The 19,001-nt window shown below is 44.1% G+C and overlaps 1 protein-coding gene across 4 annotated transcripts in view; it reads left to right on the forward strand.

Moving 5' to 3' along the window:
* Positions 1-19,001, forward strand: part of LOC106585516 (E3 ubiquitin-protein ligase DTX1) — a 60,705-nt gene that overhangs the window by 25,043 nt on the left and 16,661 nt on the right. For all 4 annotated transcript variants that reach the window (XM_045706599.1, XM_045706601.1, XM_045706600.1 and 1 more), the window contains exon 3: positions 16,879-17,659. In XM_045706599.1, the coding sequence (XP_045562555.1) occupies positions 16,879-17,659 (781 nt within the window). The remainder of the gene's footprint in view (positions 1-16,878; positions 17,660-19,001) is intronic.

Below are 19,001 nucleotides of genomic sequence, written 5' to 3' on the forward strand. Positions count from 1 at the left end.
AGAGACCTAAGACAACATAGCAAGGTAGCAACACATGACAACACAGCATGGTAGCAACACAACATGACAACAACATGTTAGCAACACAACATGGTAGTCGCACAAAACATGGTACAAACATTATTGGGCACAGACAACAGCACAAATGGCAAGAAGGTAGAGACAACAATACATCACGCAAAGTCTTTGAATGAAGAGATTGACATAAAACTGTCCAGTTTGTGTTTGTTGCAGCTCGTTCCAGTCGCTAGCTGCAGCGAACTGAAAAGAGGAGCGACCCAGGGATGTGTGTGCTTTGGGGACCTTTAACAGAATGTGACTGGCAGAACAGGTGTTGTATGTGGAGGATGCGGGCTGCAGTAGATATCTCAGATAGGGGGGAGTGAAGCCTAAGAGGGTTTTATAAATAAGCATCAACCAGTGGGTCTTGCGATGGGTATACAGAGATTACCAGTTTACAGAGGAGTATAGAGTGCAGTGATGTGTCCTATAAGGAGCATTGGTGGCAAATCTGATGGCTGAATGGTAAAGAACATCTAGCCGCTTGAGAGCACCCTTACCTGCCGATCTATAAATGATGTCTCCGTAATCTAGCAGTTTGGCTGCTGGGGTGAAAGAGGAGCGATTATGATAGAGGAAACCAAGTCTAGATTTAACTTTAGCCTGCAGCTTTGATATGTGCTGAGAGAAGTACAGTATACCGTCTAGCCATACTCCCAAGTACTTGTATGAGGTGACTACCTCAAGCTCTAAACCCTCAAAGTTAGTAATCACACCTGTGGGGAGAGGGGCATTCTTCTTACCAAACCACTTGACCTTTGTTTTGGAGGTGTTCAGAACAAGGTTAAGGGCAGAGAAAGCTTGTTGGACACTACGAAAACTTTGTTGTAGAGCATTTAACACAAAATCCAGGGAGGGGCCAACTGAGTATAAGACTGTATCATCTGCATATAAATGAATGAGAGAGCTTCCTACTGCCTGAGCTATGTTGTTGATGTAAATTGAGAAGAGCGTGGGGCCTAGGATCGAGCCTTGGGGTACTCCCTTGGTGACAGGCAGTGGCTGAGACAGCAGATTTTCTGACTTTATACACTTCACTCTTTGAGAGAGGTAGTTAGCAAACCAGGCCAAAGACCCCTCAGAGACACCAATACTCCTTAGCCGGCCCACAAGAATGGAATGGTCTACCGTATCAAAAGCTTTGGCCAAGTCAATAAAAATCGCAGCACAACATTGCTTAGAATAAAGGGCAATGGTGAAATCATTGAGGACCTTTAAGGTTGCAGTGACCGATCCATAACCTGAGCGGAAACCAGATTGCATACCCGAGAAAATACTATAGACATCAAGAAAGCCAGTCAGTTGATTATTGACAAGTTTTTCCCAACACTTTTGATAAACAGGGCAAAATAGAAATAGGCCTATAACAGTTAGGATCAGCTTGATCTCCCCCTTTAAAAATAAAGGACGAACCGTGGCTGCCTTCCAAGCACTGGGAACCTCCCCAGAAAGGAGAGATAGGTTAAAAAGGTTGGAGATAATAGGGGTAAAAGGGGCAGCAACCTTAACTTCTCAACGGGCTCAGGAGGCGAAGGTTGAGTCATGCGTCCTCCAAAACATGATCCGCCAAATCGCGCTTCTTACCACCCACCCGCTTAACCCGGAAGCCAGCCGCACCAATGTGTCGGAGGAAACACCATTCACCTGACGACCGAGGTCAGCCTGCAGGCGCCCGGCCCACACAAGGAGTTGCTAGAGCGCTGTGAGCCAAGTAAAGCCCCCCCCCGGCCAAACCCTCCCCTAACCCGGACGATTGTGTACTTCCCTAGGGGACTCCCAATCACAGCCAGTTGTGATATAGTCTGGGATCAAACCAGGGTCTATAGTGACACCTCTGCGATGCAGTGCCTTAGACCACGGCGCCACTCGGGTTCCCCAAAGTTTTTACAAGAACTTGAAAAAGTGTTACGGTAATGAGACATGTCCACAGACACTGTGTTTGTACGTATTAAATATTATAGTTTAATGCAAACTTAAACTAGTATACCATTTCTATGATTTATTGACAAAACTACAGCAACAGGTTGTGTTTTATACAAATAAGTTAGGTATTTCCAAAGTAAAATTGTATAAAGTGACCTGAGAATTTAATCCGGATGCTTTCGATAATGACAATTTGGAGTGAAAATGTAAAGAATTCTGGCAAAATTATAATTTCACAAAACAATTATCAAACCTAGACATCTTAGTCCTCATGATGATAGTTGATTTTTGCAGATGCATCATACTTTTGTAACTCAATTTGCTACAGACATGTTTAATTGAAACTGGTTTCATGAGAAGCACCCACCTAGAGATTGTATTTTCACTACTTATCACATTCAAGAGATCTTTGACCTAGATGTTGTATCCCATAATGATAATGCAGTTTCATCTGTTCTCCTCCACACCCTAATGGTATGTGTTCTCTCAGAGCTGGTTCTGTGTGTTCTCCACTTGTTCTGTGTGTTCTCTAAGAGCTGGTTCTGTGTGTTCACTAAGAGCTGGTTCTGTGTGTTCTCTAAGAGCTGGTTCTGTGTGTTCCCTAACTGGTTCTGTGTGTTCTTTCAACTGGTTCTGTGTGTTCTCCACTGGTTATGTGTGTTCTCTAACTGTTTCTGTGTGTTCTCTAAGAGCTGGTTCTTTGTGTTCACTAAGAGCTGGTTCTGTGTGTTCTCTAAGAGCTGGTTCTGTGTGTTCTCTAAGAGCTGGTTCTGTGTGTTCATTAAGAGCTGGTTCTGTGTGTTCACTAAGAGCTGCTACTGTGTGTTCTCTCAACTGGTTCTGTGTGTTCTCTAAGAGCTGGTTCTGTGTGTTCTGTAACGGTTTCTGTGTGTTCTCTAAGAGCTGGTTCTTTGTGTTCACTAAGAGCTGGTTCTGTGTGTTCTCTAAGAGCTGCTTCTGTGTGTTCTCTAAGAGCTGGTTCTGTGTGTTCTCTAAGAGCTGGTTCTGTGTGTTCCCTAACTGGTTATGCGTGTTCTCTAACCTCTCTGGGCTAGGCGGGACGAATTCGTCCCACCTACGCAACAGCCAGTCTAATCCAGTGGCGCGATTTTCAAATACCTTAGAAATGCTATTACTTCAATTTCTCAAACATATGACTATTTTACAGCATTTTAAAGACAAGACTCTCGTTAATCTAACCACACTGTCCGATTTCAAAAAGGCTTTACAACGAAAGCAAAACATTAGATTATGTCAGTAGAGTACCCAGCCAGAAATAATCAGACACCCATTTTTCAAGCTAGCATATAATGTCACAAAAACCCAGAAGACAGCTAAATGCAGCACTAACCTTTGATGATCTTCATCAGATGACAACCCTAGGACATTATGTTATACAATACATGCATGTTTTGTTCAATCAAGTTCATATTTATATCAAAAAACAGCTTTTTACATTAGCATGTGACGTTCAGAACTAGCATACCCCCCGCAAACCTCCGGTGAATTTACTAAATTACTCACGATAAACGTTCACAAAAAACATAACAATTATTTTAAGAATTATAGATACAGAACTCCTTTGTGCAATCGAGGTGTCCGATTTTAAAATAGCTTTTCGGTGAAAGCACATTTTGCAATATTCTCAGTAGATAGCCCAGCCATCACGGCTAGCCATTTAGACACCGACCAAGTTTAGCCCTGACCAAACTCCGATTTACTATTACAAAAGTTTGATTACCTTTGTTGTCTTCGTCAGAATGCACTCCCAGGACTGCTACTTCAATAACAAATGTTGGTTTGGTCCAAAATAATCCATCGTTATATCCGAATAGCGGCGTTTTGTTTGTGCGTTCCAGACACTATCCGAAATGGTAAATCAGGGTCGCGAGCATGGCGCAATTCGTGACAAAAAAATTCTAAATATTCCATTACCGTACTTCGAAGCATGTCAACCGCTGTTTAAAATCCATTTTTATGCCATTTTTCTCGTAAAAAAGCGATAATATTCCGACCGGGAATCTCCTTTTAGGTAAACAGAGGAAAGAAAACAAAGCATTCTGTCGACGCGGGCACGAGCCTGAGTCTCACAGTACTGTAACCAGCCACTACCCAAACGCGCTACTTTTTTTCAGCCAGAGCCTGCAAAGCCACGATTCAGCTTTTTGCCGCCTTCTGAGAGCCTATGGCAGCCGTAGGAAGTGTCACGTAACAGCAGAGATCCTTTGTAATGGATAGAGATGGCAAAGAAGGCCAAGAAATGGTCAGACAGGGTACTTCCTGTACAGAATCTTCTCAGGTTTTGACCTGCCATTTGAGTTCTGTTATACTCACAGACACCATTCAAACAGTTTTAGAAACTTTGGAGTGTTTTCTATCCAAAGCCAATAATTATATGCATATTCTAGTTACTGGGCAGGAGTAGTAACCAGATTAAATCGGGTACGTTTTTTATCCAGCCGTGTCAATACTGCCCCCTAGCCCTAACAGGCTAAGAGCTGGTTCTGTGTGTTCTCTAAGAGCTGCTACTGTGTGTTCTCTCAACTGGTTCTGTGTGTTCTCTAAGAGCTGGTTCTGTGTGTTCCCTAACTGGTTCTGTGTGTTCTTTCAACTGGTTCTGTGTGTTCTCTAAGAGCTGGTTCTGTGTGTTCTCCACTGGTTCTTTGTGTTCACTAAGAGCTGGTTCTGTGTATTCTCTAAGAGCTGCTACTGTGTGTTCTCTCAACTGGTTCTGTGTGTTCTCTCATAACAGTATCGGTTAATTGTTTGTGAAGGTCGTTTTGAGGAGATGAAAGTGAAATTTCATTTCAAGCTGCGCTAGTGGGGTTTATGGAAAACATCAAACATACCTCAATTACTTTATTGCCTGTATACAGTTTAACTTAATGGAATACTTATTGTTTATTCACTGCGTTCACTGATATACAATATTGTCACAGAGAATATGTTCAAGATAATAAACAACAGAATTAATGCTTCTGAGTGCAAAGTAATGTACAGCTCAATAAACTTTTTGTTAGAAATTAGGTTGATGAACTGTACAAAATACTGTTGCTATATATCCTACAGAAGTGAAATGTAAAAGCTTGTATATGCCAAACCCTGATTTAATAAAGGAACACGCATTATAGCTGTAATGTTCTGATATATTAGTGAGAAAAAGAGTGCCCCTGACCAAGCGCCACAGTGTACGCTGCTGGCGAGTCAGTTTGGCTGCTGTAATAAAAAAATGATTTCCCTCTTCCTGTTAAATACCCCTCAGCCAGCATTCTGCAGCCTCACAGTGTAGGCTACCTGTTACTGGTCTCTCTCCCTCTGTAGTTACAGGAAATCATGGAGCTATTTTTAATAAGCTCAGTGTGGCCCATGGGGAATTGGAGAAGCTTGTCAATTATTAGGATACATAATAGGCCTGTAGCTGGAGGCACCAGGGGGTTTCTCATCAGCCTGCTTATTGCACCACATTATTTTTTATTGAACCTTTATTTAACTATGCAAGTCAATTAAGAACAAATCCTTATTTACAATGACAGCCTACCAAGAGGCAGAAGGCCTCCCGCAGTGACGGGGGATTAAAATAAAAATGTAGGACAAAACACACATCACGACAAGAGAGACAACACTACATAAAGTGAGACCTAAGACAACAACACAACATGACAACAACACAACATGGTAGCAGCACAAACATAGTGCAAACATGGTTAGACACAGACAACAGCACAAAGGGCAAAAAGGTAGAGACAACAATACATCACGTGAAGCAGCCAGAAGTGTCAGTAAGAGTGTCCATGAGTGCTGGGTAATGTGGCCCTCAATTGACTATAGCAGATTCTCCCAGCTCTAGATCTGTCCATCGCCTAGGTGGACAACAAGAATGTTGTCTAAGATCAGGATGGTGGCCAATGAGTGACAGGATGGAAAATGTGAACAATGGGTCAGTGAGTGTTGGTGACTAGCCAGGAGTGACAAGAGGGGAAAGAGAAGGATGGCGTCAGCAGGAGATGAGAGAGTGGAAGAGAGGACAGGGGGCTGTCCACCACACTGGTACTTTGTTCCGTGAGGAGAGGAGACAGTTACTGGGAACACACAGTTGTGGACAAACCTTTGGAGGCTTCCATGACAACAAATCCTACCTCCGCGTTTCTCTGACAACAAAGACTGAATCTCATGAATTTTTCAGCAGGTTTTTGATGAAGTCAGGTTTTACTTGTGCTATTAAATGATCTGTGTGCGTCATTAACAGGCCAGAACATTCCATTCAGGGTGTTGTAGGATCCTCCTGGGAGGCCACTGAAACATCAGAGTCAGGAGGGACACATCAATAAGCCAAATGGACAGATTTGGATAGGATTTACTATGACCATATGAGTATAAAGGGGTTAGTCAGTCTTGAAACTACCTTAAGTAATCCTTAGCTAGGGATTTTGCCTGTGTGCAAGGTCAGTGTGCTAATGCGGCAGGTTGTTAGAGCCTTGGGCCAGTAAACAAAAGGTTGCTGGTTCGAATACCCAAGCCGACATGGTGAAAATCTGTCTGTGCCCTTGAGCAAGGCACTTAACTCTAATCTGCTTCAGGGGTGTCATACTACCACGGCTGCCCCTGTAAAACAACACATTTCACTGCACCTATCTGTTGTGTATATGTGACTCACCACCTGGATTCGGTCTACTCACTACCTGGATTCGGTCTACTCACTACCTGGATTCGGTCTACTCACCACCTGGATTCGGTCTTGCGTAGCAAAATTTGAATTTCTGTTTTTTACATTGGATGAAAGTATAGACTCAGTGCTACAAAATGGTATATCATACACTGCATTTGAGGAAACAATGGGAAAGTAATTCTCCTTTGAAAGTTAATCAACTTGTAAACTCACTTTTGAGAAAACCGTCTTTCAATGTTTTGGTACTACTATTGGAAAGTCCTTCTTTGTCTACACCCATTCAGCCTTGTCGACACACTCTTAAGCAGTGGTCACCAAACTTTTCTGAGGCATGATCACTTTCGCAGTCAAAAAGCAAGCTGAGATCTACTGCTCAGGTGTATTTTTTTACATTAACCTCACACAAAGAGTTTAATAGGAATGAGGTTTGGGCAGTAGCAGGGGCGGAAATCCCGGGGGGGACGGGGGGGACACGACCCCCCCATCCTGGGAAAAATATGATTTGTCCCCCCCAATATATCACTGAAACATAACTATGTAATTTAAATAATATTAATAATACGCAATGAAAGCAATTGTGCTGATTATAGACACTTAATAGCGCGTTTTTAAGTTTCAAAAGATTGCGACACCCCCACCCTTTGCCTCACAATGGTTTGATCCACTGCCAGTTCCTTAGCTTGCTCCGTAACAGAGAGGCCGTATCTACTGTCTGAAAGGCACTCAATGCACGTAACTGACGTGAGGTTAATCCAGTCAATCGCGCACACACACTAGCTGAATATGCAGAGCTAGCGCGGAAATATTAACTATTAAGCTAGCAAGTACCTATTCCATTTATGTGGCCTCGTCAAAGATGGAATCTTTGCTATCGTCAATTTATTCCGAGATCAGCATGCAGATGATGTAAGTTAGTGCTTCAAAGTCCCTGTGATAAGGTTAGCGATAAACTGAAATCCAAACTGAACAGAACTACACTCTCTTCTAATTTAGCTTTTGCAACGAGACCATTAAATATATTTAAGACAATGGTCTTAAATATATTTAATGGTCTCGTTGCAAAAGCTAAATTGTTGCAAGGGAACTTTTATTTATTTTATTTCAACATTATTAACGGAATTGGTGCTCACTAGCTTTGCAAATTCAGCTATTGTTGGAAGCCAGCCAATATGAAACAAACGATTAAAATTACAAAAGGTTGCAGCATATGTTGTGTAAATGGTGAACTCATACAGCTGTCAACTCTTGTCATTTTAATCCGTTTCACATTTGCTAGCTACCTTTTAGATCGAAGTCCATATAGAATGATAGAAGATAAGATGATAGAAGCCCATCTCCTACTGTAAATAACCTACACACTGTGTGTAGCCAACCAGCCAGCCAGGTAGAAAAATGGCAGAAAAAATAAAAAAGACGGACATCAGAGTATTTTTCAGTACACCAAAACGCAAAGTAAGAACCCTAGTAGCCTAATATCTCAAAGACTAGTTGATAAAATGTTCATAAGAAAGAAGTGAAATGCTAATAGAAATGTTTCACATTGATGTCATTAGGCAGAGCAGGCAACAGATGGCACACAGACAGCAGAGTTGGGGACAGATATGCAGGGACAGACTGGCAGAGACAGGGAGTCTCAGGTAAGTTTGAGTCTTTGTTTGGCAACATTATGAAAGGTTCTAATTTTTTTTAACTTGTAAAATAGGGACATAATTGGAAAATGCCATAGATACCCCCACTCTCAACTTAAACTGGTGACTGAACTAAGATTTGTTTAAGGCAATGGTATTGCTGTTTTGATTAATTGTGTAGTTTTGGGTACCGGTAGTTAGGAGTACAGAATGAAATTCTGAACATCATGGCCAATACAGTCATTCAAGGCATTGCAGCTGAGATTAGGTCTCTTCCGATTGTACAATTTTCAGTAATTGTTGATGGTACTCAAAATGTCTCTGGTGCTGAACAGGAGAGTGTCTGCCTGCGTTATGTTGACCATGACCTTGTCCCTCACGAGGAGTTTATTGGGCTATACAGGGTGTCGGAGACAACAGGCGAGGGCATTGCGAAAGTGGGAACTGATGTGTTGTTGAGGCTCAATTTGGCCATGTCTGGCTTACGTGGGCAGAGCTACGATGGTGACTCTAAACATGGCAGGAAAATACACAGGTGCACAGGCAATTGTGAGGAGGCAGCAGCCATTAGCCCTCTATGTGCATTGTGGAGCACACTGTGTAATCTGATTACACAGGCTGGCTGCACAGCCTCCCCACTGATCCGGGATTCCCTTTCTTGGGTCCATCATTTAGGTGTCCTCTATGGCCAGTCAGGAAAGTTTAAGAGCATGTTTGAATCAATTGCCACGTCCAAAGATACAAATCTGACCACCCTGAAACCCCTATGTCCAACGAGGTGGACTGTGCGGAATACTGCTATCAGAGCTGTGCTAGGGCAGTATGAGCGGGTACTAAGCAGCCTAGAGGAGATGGCAAAAACTGCATCTAAGACAGCTTCAACTGCCAGTGGCTTATTCGAGCACTTCAGCAAAGGCAAGACTGTGTTGGGCCTCACACTTGCCTCTGCTGTTCTTGGAGAGCTTGAATGTCTAAACATTTCACTGCAGAAGAAAACTCAGACTGTCTCTGGTATGCAGGCTGCAGTCGAGTGTGTGCGGTCATCTCTTAGGGGCAAGAGAAATGACGAAAGCTACCTTGCACTGTATGAGAAAGCAACAACATTGATTGACTCTATTGAATCCATTGAATCCATTGAGACACACTCAAGACGATTTGCTGGCAAAGCAGTGGATCACTATAGGGCAGAATTTTTTTAAGTGTTGGATGGTGTGGAGGTTCAGTTTGGCGACTGTGCTGACCAGGACAGTCTAAACGTCCTGCAAAAGTTGGAAAGAGCGCTTCTCACGGGGGAGTTGGATGAGTCTCTAGATCAGTACCCAGAGCTGAACATAGATTCTCTTTCAGTGCAGATCCCTCTCTTTCACAACAAATACCCCTGTAGCAGCAGTGGAGAAGCAGCAGAGGTCCTCAGGAGGCTTTAGTACATGACAGTACACTTACTAATTATTTATTTCATGTTATTTTATTTAAAATTGCATACTTTGTGTGACATACTTGTCCATAGCTGCTGTTTGAAGAGTTGAGACACAGACTGAAGGATATTTTGGTTGATTTATTTGGGTTATTCATTGAAGTAGTTATTTTGCTTTTAGAACTGTACTTATTTTTAGCTTTTTGTTCTTGTAAAGCTATTGTAGTAGACTCAGGCCAGTGGCACATATTTAATGACTTTATAAATGTATCAGAAAAAGTAAAATTAAAAGGTCAATTCAATACGGAGAACAACTTTGTGATGTTACTCAATGGAGATTATTTTAGACGAGATCACACCATGTTCATTGTATTTACGAAAACTGCACCCATACAGTGTACAGTACCATTGCCTGGCCTTTCTTGGTATTGCTGGTTGTAAATACAAATACCTGCAGACATACTGGACTGATAAGGAACACTGCTATAACTATTATTAGTAGTAGTATTATGATGATTTAAACATTTGAACAAGTTGGGACAACCCTTCTGTTAACTACTGTACCTATCAATTATCCAGTAGTAGTAATTATGGTTCCTCAATATACATTTAACATATTACAACGTAGGCTATGTGTTACAGCACTACTTTTGGTGTTCCCGTCAAGAATTGCTCTTGAGATTGAGAAAATTTAATGTAATTGTCCCCTCCAAAGTTGATGTCAGATTTTCGCCCCTGGGCAGTAGGCCTATACATTATCACAGCATATTAGATATATGATTGGCCTGCCAATATTGTTAATCAGACCATATTATTTTCAAAACTCGAGCTTTGATAACAAAATAGATCAGTTGGTTTAGCACTTTTTTTATTTTACTGGACTGATGGAACCTGCATCTGATGGTCAACGAGGTCAAATCACGACGTCCGTGATCTTCAGGTCGAAAAGTCGGAGCTCTAGAAAGATGTCCGAGTTTCCGACTTGGAATTCCGAGTTGGATGACCGTTCCAAAAACTTTTCACAACCGCTTCTCACTGTCTGTACTCTCTCCTTCCTTTCCTCCAGTGAGACTGATCAGAGAGAGGGGACACCGTCTTTTACCTGTTGGCGAAACTCATGTCGCACCGCATCTGCCTCATGCAGAAATTCACATTGTACGGAGAAGTGCGTTTTGTAATAGTGTTAATAGTAATAACTCAGTCATAAAAACAGCAGCTCTTTGCTGTATCCGTTGACAGTCTCTCTGTGGTCGTGGTTTTAAAAGTTATTAAATCTTACGTAGGCTAGTAGCCTATTAAACGTGGCTGTGGCCAGGGTCATGGAAGCTCTGTAACCATAGTGATTTGAGCTATCCGATTGGGCAGCACAGTAGGTGCACTTGATTTAGTCACATATTTGGCTGTCCGCCGGGTAGGCGGAGTGTCTCATGGGAACACTTTGCTTACCAGGTGCGTAGGACTTTTTAATTAAGTGCACCTACCGGCAACAGCTCAACACGAATTTAAAAAACGAGCGCAAGCCTTTATTGCTTGTTGGCTGTTCTACAGAAATATTTGGTTATTGACTAGGAATGCTTTGAAGATCGACCAGTCGCGATCGACCGGTTGGCAACCACTGCTCTTAAGCCTTAGCCCCACCCAACTCTTTAAGGGTTAATCCAACCGTTATGTACTAACTTGCCAGCTACTTCCAGACATCTAAGAGAGAGAACAGCTCACTGAACATTACTCGCCGTATCTGTGGTTTCGCGTTCAGACCTCACAACTACAGTCAAGCACCCAAGCTAACTGGCTAACTACTTCCAGACACATAATGAGAGAACACCCCACTCTGACCTTTTTACTCGCCCCATAGTTCGTTAGGCTTTTTTCATGTTATCCAGAGCATTGGTGACTGTAACTGTGCTGCTGGCAACAATTGAATTACGCTTCGTTGCCGACGTTTATTGACACCGGACATATTCAACGGGTGTTGAGCGTTCAAAAATACTTAAGTTATTCTGCGCTCTTGCACACTAAGATGAGCGTATTTTGTTAAGAAATGTAGCTAGATAGTTAATGAATCCCAACACATGATGTAACGTTAGTTAGCGAGCCAGCCAGCTAACGTTAGTTAGCTAGCTAACAGTACACTTTAACTTGAAATGAAAATACTTTGTTAAAATTAGAGTGGATTCTTTTGTTAAGACATGTAGCAAGCTAGCTAAACAATGGATTATAATCACAACTGATGACATTACTATCCTGCATGAATCTGCAGGTAGTTTACCAACCAGGTTCTATGGCTATAACAAGTCAAACAAATGTGTCTGAGAAGAATAAGATCATACACATAATGTTAGCTAGCGACCCAGCCAGGTAACGTTAGCTAGCTAACAGTACACTTGAAATGAAACCACTTCTGTCAAAATTAGAAATGTGTAATATCTGAAAATCTTACTAGTATACATCAAACAAGCAAAGCGTCAATACAGGATTAAGATTGAATTCTACTACACTGGCTCTGGCGCTCGTCGGATGTGGCAGGGCTTGAAAACTAGTACGGACTAGAAAGGGAAACCCAGATGCGAGCCTACCAGACAAGCTAAATGCAATTTATGCTCGCTTTAACGCAAGCAACACTGAAGCATGCATGAGAGCACCAGCTGTTCTGGATGACTGTGTGATAACACTCTCGGTAGCCGATGTGAACAAAACCTTTAAACAGGTCAACATTCACAAAGCCGCTGGGCCAGACGGATTACCAGGACGTGTACTCAAAGCATGCGCGGACCAACTGTCAAGTGTCTTCACTGACATTTTCAACCTCTGCCTGACCGAGTCTGTAATACCTACATGTTTCAAGCAGACCACCATAGTCCCTGTGCCCAAGGAAGCGAAGGTAACCTGCCTAAATGATTACTGCCTCCTGGCACTCACGTCGGTAGCCATGAAGTGCTTTGAAAGGCTGGTCATGGCTCACATCAACAGCATCCTCCCGGACACCCTAGACCCACTCCAATTCAAATACCTCCCCAACAGATCCACAGATGACGCAATCTCAACCGCACTCCATACCGCCCTTTCTCACCTGGACAAATGAACACCTATGTGAGAATGCTGTTCATCGACTACAGCTCAGCGTTCAACACCATAGTGCCCACGAAGCTCATCACTAAGCTAAGGACTCTGGGACTAAACACTTCCCTCTGCAACTGGATCCTGGACTTCCTGACGGGCCACCCCCCAGGTGGTAAGTGTGGGTAACAACACATCCACCACGCTGACCCTTAACACTGGGGCCCCTCAGGGGTGTGTACTTAGTCCCCTCCTGTATTCCCTGTTCACCCAGGAGTGGAGATGGTCGAGAGTTTCAAGTTCCTTGGTGTCCACATCACCAACGAACTATCATGGTCCAAACACACCAAGACAGTCGTGAAGAGGGCACAACCTATATAATCTCTGAGCGGTGTCAGAGGAATAGGCGATGTCAGAGGAAAGCCCATAAAATTGTCAGAGACTCCAGTCACCCAAGTTATAGACTGTTTTCTCTGCTACGGCACGGCAAGTGGTACCGGAGTGCCAAGTCTAGGACCAAAAGGCTCCTCAACAGCTTCTACCCCTAAGCCATTAGACTGCTGAACAATTCATAGAAATCGCCACCGGACAATTTACATTGACCCCCCCAATAGCATAAAACATTTTTTTATGCTATTGATTCTGTTCAGTGGTTGTAAAGTATGGCTGCTGTGTATCCCAAGAGTTAAGCTTTTATGATGATTTAACTGCCCTGCGGATTATGTAACTGGTCCTCTGTTTTGTGGAATCAGCAAACACGTATGACAGCCAGTCTGCGGTAAGACACAAGCTCACATAATATCAGAACCAGTGACATTGCATCTGCTTTCACTTCCTTTAGGAGGCCTGTTGTATTATCTGGGGGGCTATCTAATGAAGGATGCAGTGACAGTCTTGTTACATGTCCTACCTGAGGAAAGACAAAGGGAGGGAATCAGACTGACCTGTCTTCAACTCAAGGCAAAAACAACCCCATTAAACAGAGAGATGAATGATAGACTCTGTCAGGGAGGGAACAGATTATCAGGAAGCCACTAAGTTTTCCAGAACTATTGGAATGAGTCTTAACAGTTTAGTTCACCATCAACTCACCCCATGTTTGAGCTAGGGTTAGAGTCCCACAGTGAGGCTTGACACAGTGATACATCACACAGCCACTCCTCACCCAATGGGACCGCTGTTGTGTTGGGCAAGGACAGCTGGAGGATGTCATGAGGAGGGGGAGGAGGAGGGGAGAGGGGAGACAGGACAGGACAGGGGAGAGAAGGAGGAGAGACTCCAGGAAGGGAGATACTGCTGCCAAAAGCACATAGAGTCAGACAGGAAGTGACCACTCTCTCTCCGTTTCTTGTCAGGAAGAGCATGCAGGGTCGCCTGGGTTGCACGGAGTGGATCAACAACTCTGCCTCAGCTTTTGGGCTCAAGCCATTATATATACAACAGTAAATTAGTACATGGGTCAGGTTGAGCCATATGAGGTGCTGTGAGGAGGTTGTTTGTGCTGTTTGTGAGTGGAGCTTCCTGTTTTGGTGCCATGTGACCTTCACTTTCTCCTTAAGGCCCTAGCTAACCCCAGTCAATACCACAGCATAGAAAAACAAACACTAGACTAGAATCAGTCATTTAATTAGAGGGTTTGCTCTTGGCTGTTCGACATTCCCATGTTTCTTCTTTTGACAGGTTATATCCTGGGGTTTACATGTGATGTATACGATTTATAGTCTGTAATAGGATGGGGTAATGTATTCACAAGTTGACCCTAATGAGGGGTTATTTCTCATGGGAGTGTCATGACCCTACCTTCGTCATATTCTGACGGTAGTTAGCTTTAATAACCAAGGAAACATGATTTACAATCAACCCTCCATTTGGGCATGTCACCATTTATATACGCTGAACAAAAAATATAAAACACAACATGTAAAGTGTTGGTCCCATGTTTCAAGAGCTGAAATAAAAGATCCCAGAAATGTGCCATATGCACAAAAAGCGAATTTCTCAAAAATGTTGTGAACAAATTTGTTTACATCCCTGGTAGTGAGCATTTCTCTTTTGCCAATATAATCCATCCATCTGACTGGTGTGGCATATCAAGAAGCTGATCAAACAGCATGGCCATTACACAGGTGCACCTTGAGACATCTGTGGCATTGTGTTGTGACAAAACGGCACATTTTAGAGTGGCCTTTTATTGTCCCCAGCAAGTTTGAGGGTGTGCCCAATTGTCATGCTGACTGCAGGAATGTCCACCAGAGCTGTTGCCAGAGAATAATTTAATATTAATTTCTCTACCATAAGTCGCCTCCAACATTGTTTTAGAGAGAATTTGGCATTACGTCCAACCGGCCTCACAAACGCAGAGCACGTGTATGGCGTTGTGTGGGCAAGCGGTTTGCTGAGTGCCCCATGGTGGCGGTGGGGTTATGGTATGGGCAGGCATAAGCTACGGACAAGGAACACAGTTGTATTTTATTGATGGCAATTTGAATGGATAGAGATACCGTAACGAGATCCTGAGGCCCATTGTCGTGCCATTCATCCGCCGCCATCACCTCATGTTTCAGCATGATAATGCACAGCCCCATGTCGCAAGGATCTGTACACAATTCCTGGAAGATAAAAATGTCCCAGTTCTTCCATGGCCTGCATACTCACCAGACATGTCACCTATTGTGTACGTTTGGGATGCTCTGGATCGACCTGTACGACAGCATGTTCCAGTTCCCGCTAATATCCAACAACTTCTCAGAGACATTGAAGAGGAGTGGGACAACCTTCCACATGCCACAATCAACAGCCTGATCAACTCTATGCGAAAGAGATATGTTGTGCTGCATGAGGCAAATGGTGGCCACACCAGATACTGACTGGTTTTCTGATCCATGCCCCTACCTTTTTATTAAGGTATCTGTGACCAACAGATGCATATCTGAATTCCTGGTCATGTGAAATTCATAGATTAGGGCCTAATACATTTTTTTCAATTGACTGATTTCCTTATATGAACTGTAGCTTCAACTTGAAGTTGTTGCATATTGCGTTTATATTTTTGTTAAGTATATTTCTTTGCAGCGTTGTCTTTACATTAGCTTCTGTTATGGCCTATGAATAGCTAATTGTCTCTTAAAGGGAGGGACTGTTTATTTTTACTCGCCATTAGTTGGTGAAGCTAAATTGATGCCCAGCTAATAAAGTCTCCACATAATCAAATATTTATAAGGTTAGTGTTAACTTACCATTTAACAAGAGAGTGTAGAGCTGCTGCACATCCAGTTATTGGGTCAGAGACCTGAGAACACACTCTTTTTAGAGAGTGTAAATCTGCATGTTAATGTATCCCTCTTAGGCTCATGTTCGTGTTTTTTCTTATTTTTATTTCTCGTGTGTTTTTGTTCTACCTTGGGTGCGTGTGGGCGCGTGCGGGTGGTGGGTGTGTGTGTGTCGATGTCTGTGTGTAGAGGTTTTCAGCAGCCTTCCAAATGAAATCAGCCACCAAGCCAAGTCCTTTAGCACAATTTGCGGCAGGAATTCAAGGTCAGCGCTGCTGATTCTGCTGATGCGTTTTATTCTCGGGAGCCAGTGGTGCTGGACTGTATGACTGGGGGGTTACCAACACTGACCCCCACCCATCCCCACCAGCCCCACTACACACACCTTCATCCTTCCATTATCACCCCGGTGCTCCCCTGCAAGGGAGTGTGCATTTAGCCGTTAAATTAAATGGGGGAAGGGTTCTGTTGTTCCTCGCCGGAGAGCCAGGAGATGGATGGGGAGAGGTGTCCTGATTTCCCATGTGACCACAATAATTGTGTTATAATGGAGGTGGGGGCTGAGGGCCCATCAGCAGAGGGGCAGAAGTACACCACTGTCTCCCCCTCCCCTTCCCCTTCCTCAACAAATAGACCTGTAGAAAATCATGACAGTCTCATTTTCACATATTAGTACCTGGGTTGCTTTTTGATTTTGAAGCTTCCGTGGCCAATGTATTCAATGAATTAATACATTTAAATGCATGATGATATAAACGAAAAGTGGTTTGATATCTTGGTATGTGAATAATCTATGATGGATGCATACAGTTATTCCCTTTCCTCTGACCTCCTATCCTCCCTCTCTCTCTCTTCCTCCAGGCACCATGAGGCCGGTCCACAGGAACTTCTATGAGCCGTCATCGGCCCCGGGGAAGGGTGTGGTGTGGGAGTGGGAGAACGACAGCGGCTCCTGGACGCCCTACGACATGGAGATCTGTGTGACCATCCAGAACGCCTATGAGAAGCAGCACCCCTGGCTGGACCTGACCTCTCTGGGCTTCTGCTACCTCATTGACTTCAACAGCATGGTCCAGACCAACCGGCAGAGCCAGAGGAAACGCCGCCTGCGCCGACGCATGGACCTGGCCTACCCTCTCATCATGGGCTCCATCCCCAAGTCCCAGTCTTGGCCCGTGGGAACCAGCTCCGGCCAGCCCTGCTCCTGCCAGCAGTGCATCCTGGTCAACAGCACGCGGGCTGCCTCCAATGCCATCCTGGCCTCTCAGCACCGTAAGCTGTATGGGGGGGCTACGGGGCCTTCAGGGGCTACAGGCACGCTCACCGTGGTACGGCAGAGTAACACCTTCGCTGGAACCACCCTCTGGTCCCCCACCTCTAGTGCCGGGACCAATAATATACAACATAACAACATAAGCGCAGGAGGAGGCCAAGCCAAAGCTGAACAGGTGCAGTCTCTCCTGTCTAGTGCCAACTTCCCATGTTCCCCGGCGCTGCCATCCCTTCCGCCTGCACATGGCCACTCCCACGCCCACGCACACTCCCACAGTCACCATGCCATCATCAATGGGCAGAACAACCTGAACCGGCCGGGCACCCAGCGCATTTCCATGGGCACTGCCAGAGGAGCCATCCCACCAGGGTAACCATGACATTCATTTGGATTACATTCCACTACAGATTTGCAAAACAAAACATGAGAATAACACAAATGCACTAGGAATGCATTTTAAATTCGATGACAATAGATGAAAGCAATTAAAGGTATAAAAGGAAAAATAACACCATCTTGCTCTCTGTCTACCTGTCTGCTGTACAGCTTTACAATACCTCTGCTGGCATATAGTGTATGTGTCTGGTGCATTGTGTTGTGTCACTCTTTCTCTCTCTCTCTCCCTCCCCCATCTCTCTGTTGTGTGTCTACTGATTTACTGCACCTCTTGTTAACTGGGGGATCAATGGCTCTGCAGAGGGAGCTCCAGGTCATTGACAGCTATACTGCCTCAGCTGCCTCTCTCTCATCTCTCCTCTTTATCCCATATCTTCTCTCTCCTCTCCTCTCTGTACTTTCTCGTCTCTCATCTCTTTCTGCACTGGGGAGTGTGGGGAACTGTTTCCTTCTGCTCCACATTTGAATCTTAGCATGGTTGTCCTGAATAATAAGCTTACGCTTGCCTCAATAGACTCTGAATAGCTGTTATCTTCTCTCTGCCTCTAATTTTACCCAGTTCATTTCTACCACACAGTGATGTTATTCGATGCTAAGCACTGGGTGGTTGTTCTGTTCTGTGTGTGTGTGTGTGTGTGTGTGTGTGTGTGTGTGTGTGTTTTAGGTGCGTGTTCTTGTGGAAGTGTACGCCTGTGTGTGTCCATGTGTAAAGCTGTGCTCCCGTGTAGCTGTGGAAACCCATTTGCCGTGGAGGCAGAGATACACTGGGGAGAGATGAATAATAGATCAGGGAAAAATGGGAGCTTGAGCAGAGCGATCTGACCCGAGAGCGAATCAGTGAAGACTACTGAAGGAAAGTAGTATCTAGAGCTGTAACTGATACCTCAGTCCCTATCCTGTTGTCTTTACTAAAATAAACCCTCTGGTGAACTCATATCATTCCATTTCCCTCTCACAGCTGATGGGGAGAGAAACAGTTAGACAGTATACGTTGAAATGATACTGTCTTTCAGGCAGACACACTGACTTCACAAGGCCTAGTTCTGTTTAAGGGAATGTGTGGTGTTGGCAGCTCATGGAAGCACATCACTGAGTGGACAGGTGGCAGATTGATATTGCCCTTAGCTCACCTGAGTGTGTGAAACAGGCAGGAGTGTATTATTGTGTGCATGTGCGTGTGTGTGTGTGTGTAACAGCTGAGAAGTCCTGTGGTGAAGATTTATAAGGGCCCTATCAAATCAGAGGCCTGGAGTGGATGGAGTGCTCATTTCTCACCTCTCTGTGCAGTGGGCAGGAGGGAACTGTGAGAGGCTGT

Source organism: Salmo salar, chromosome ssa24 (genome assembly GCF_905237065.1).
Source record: "Salmo salar chromosome ssa24, Ssal_v3.1, whole genome shotgun sequence".
NCBI classification, from domain to species: Eukaryota; Metazoa; Chordata; class Actinopteri; order Salmoniformes; family Salmonidae; genus Salmo; species Salmo salar.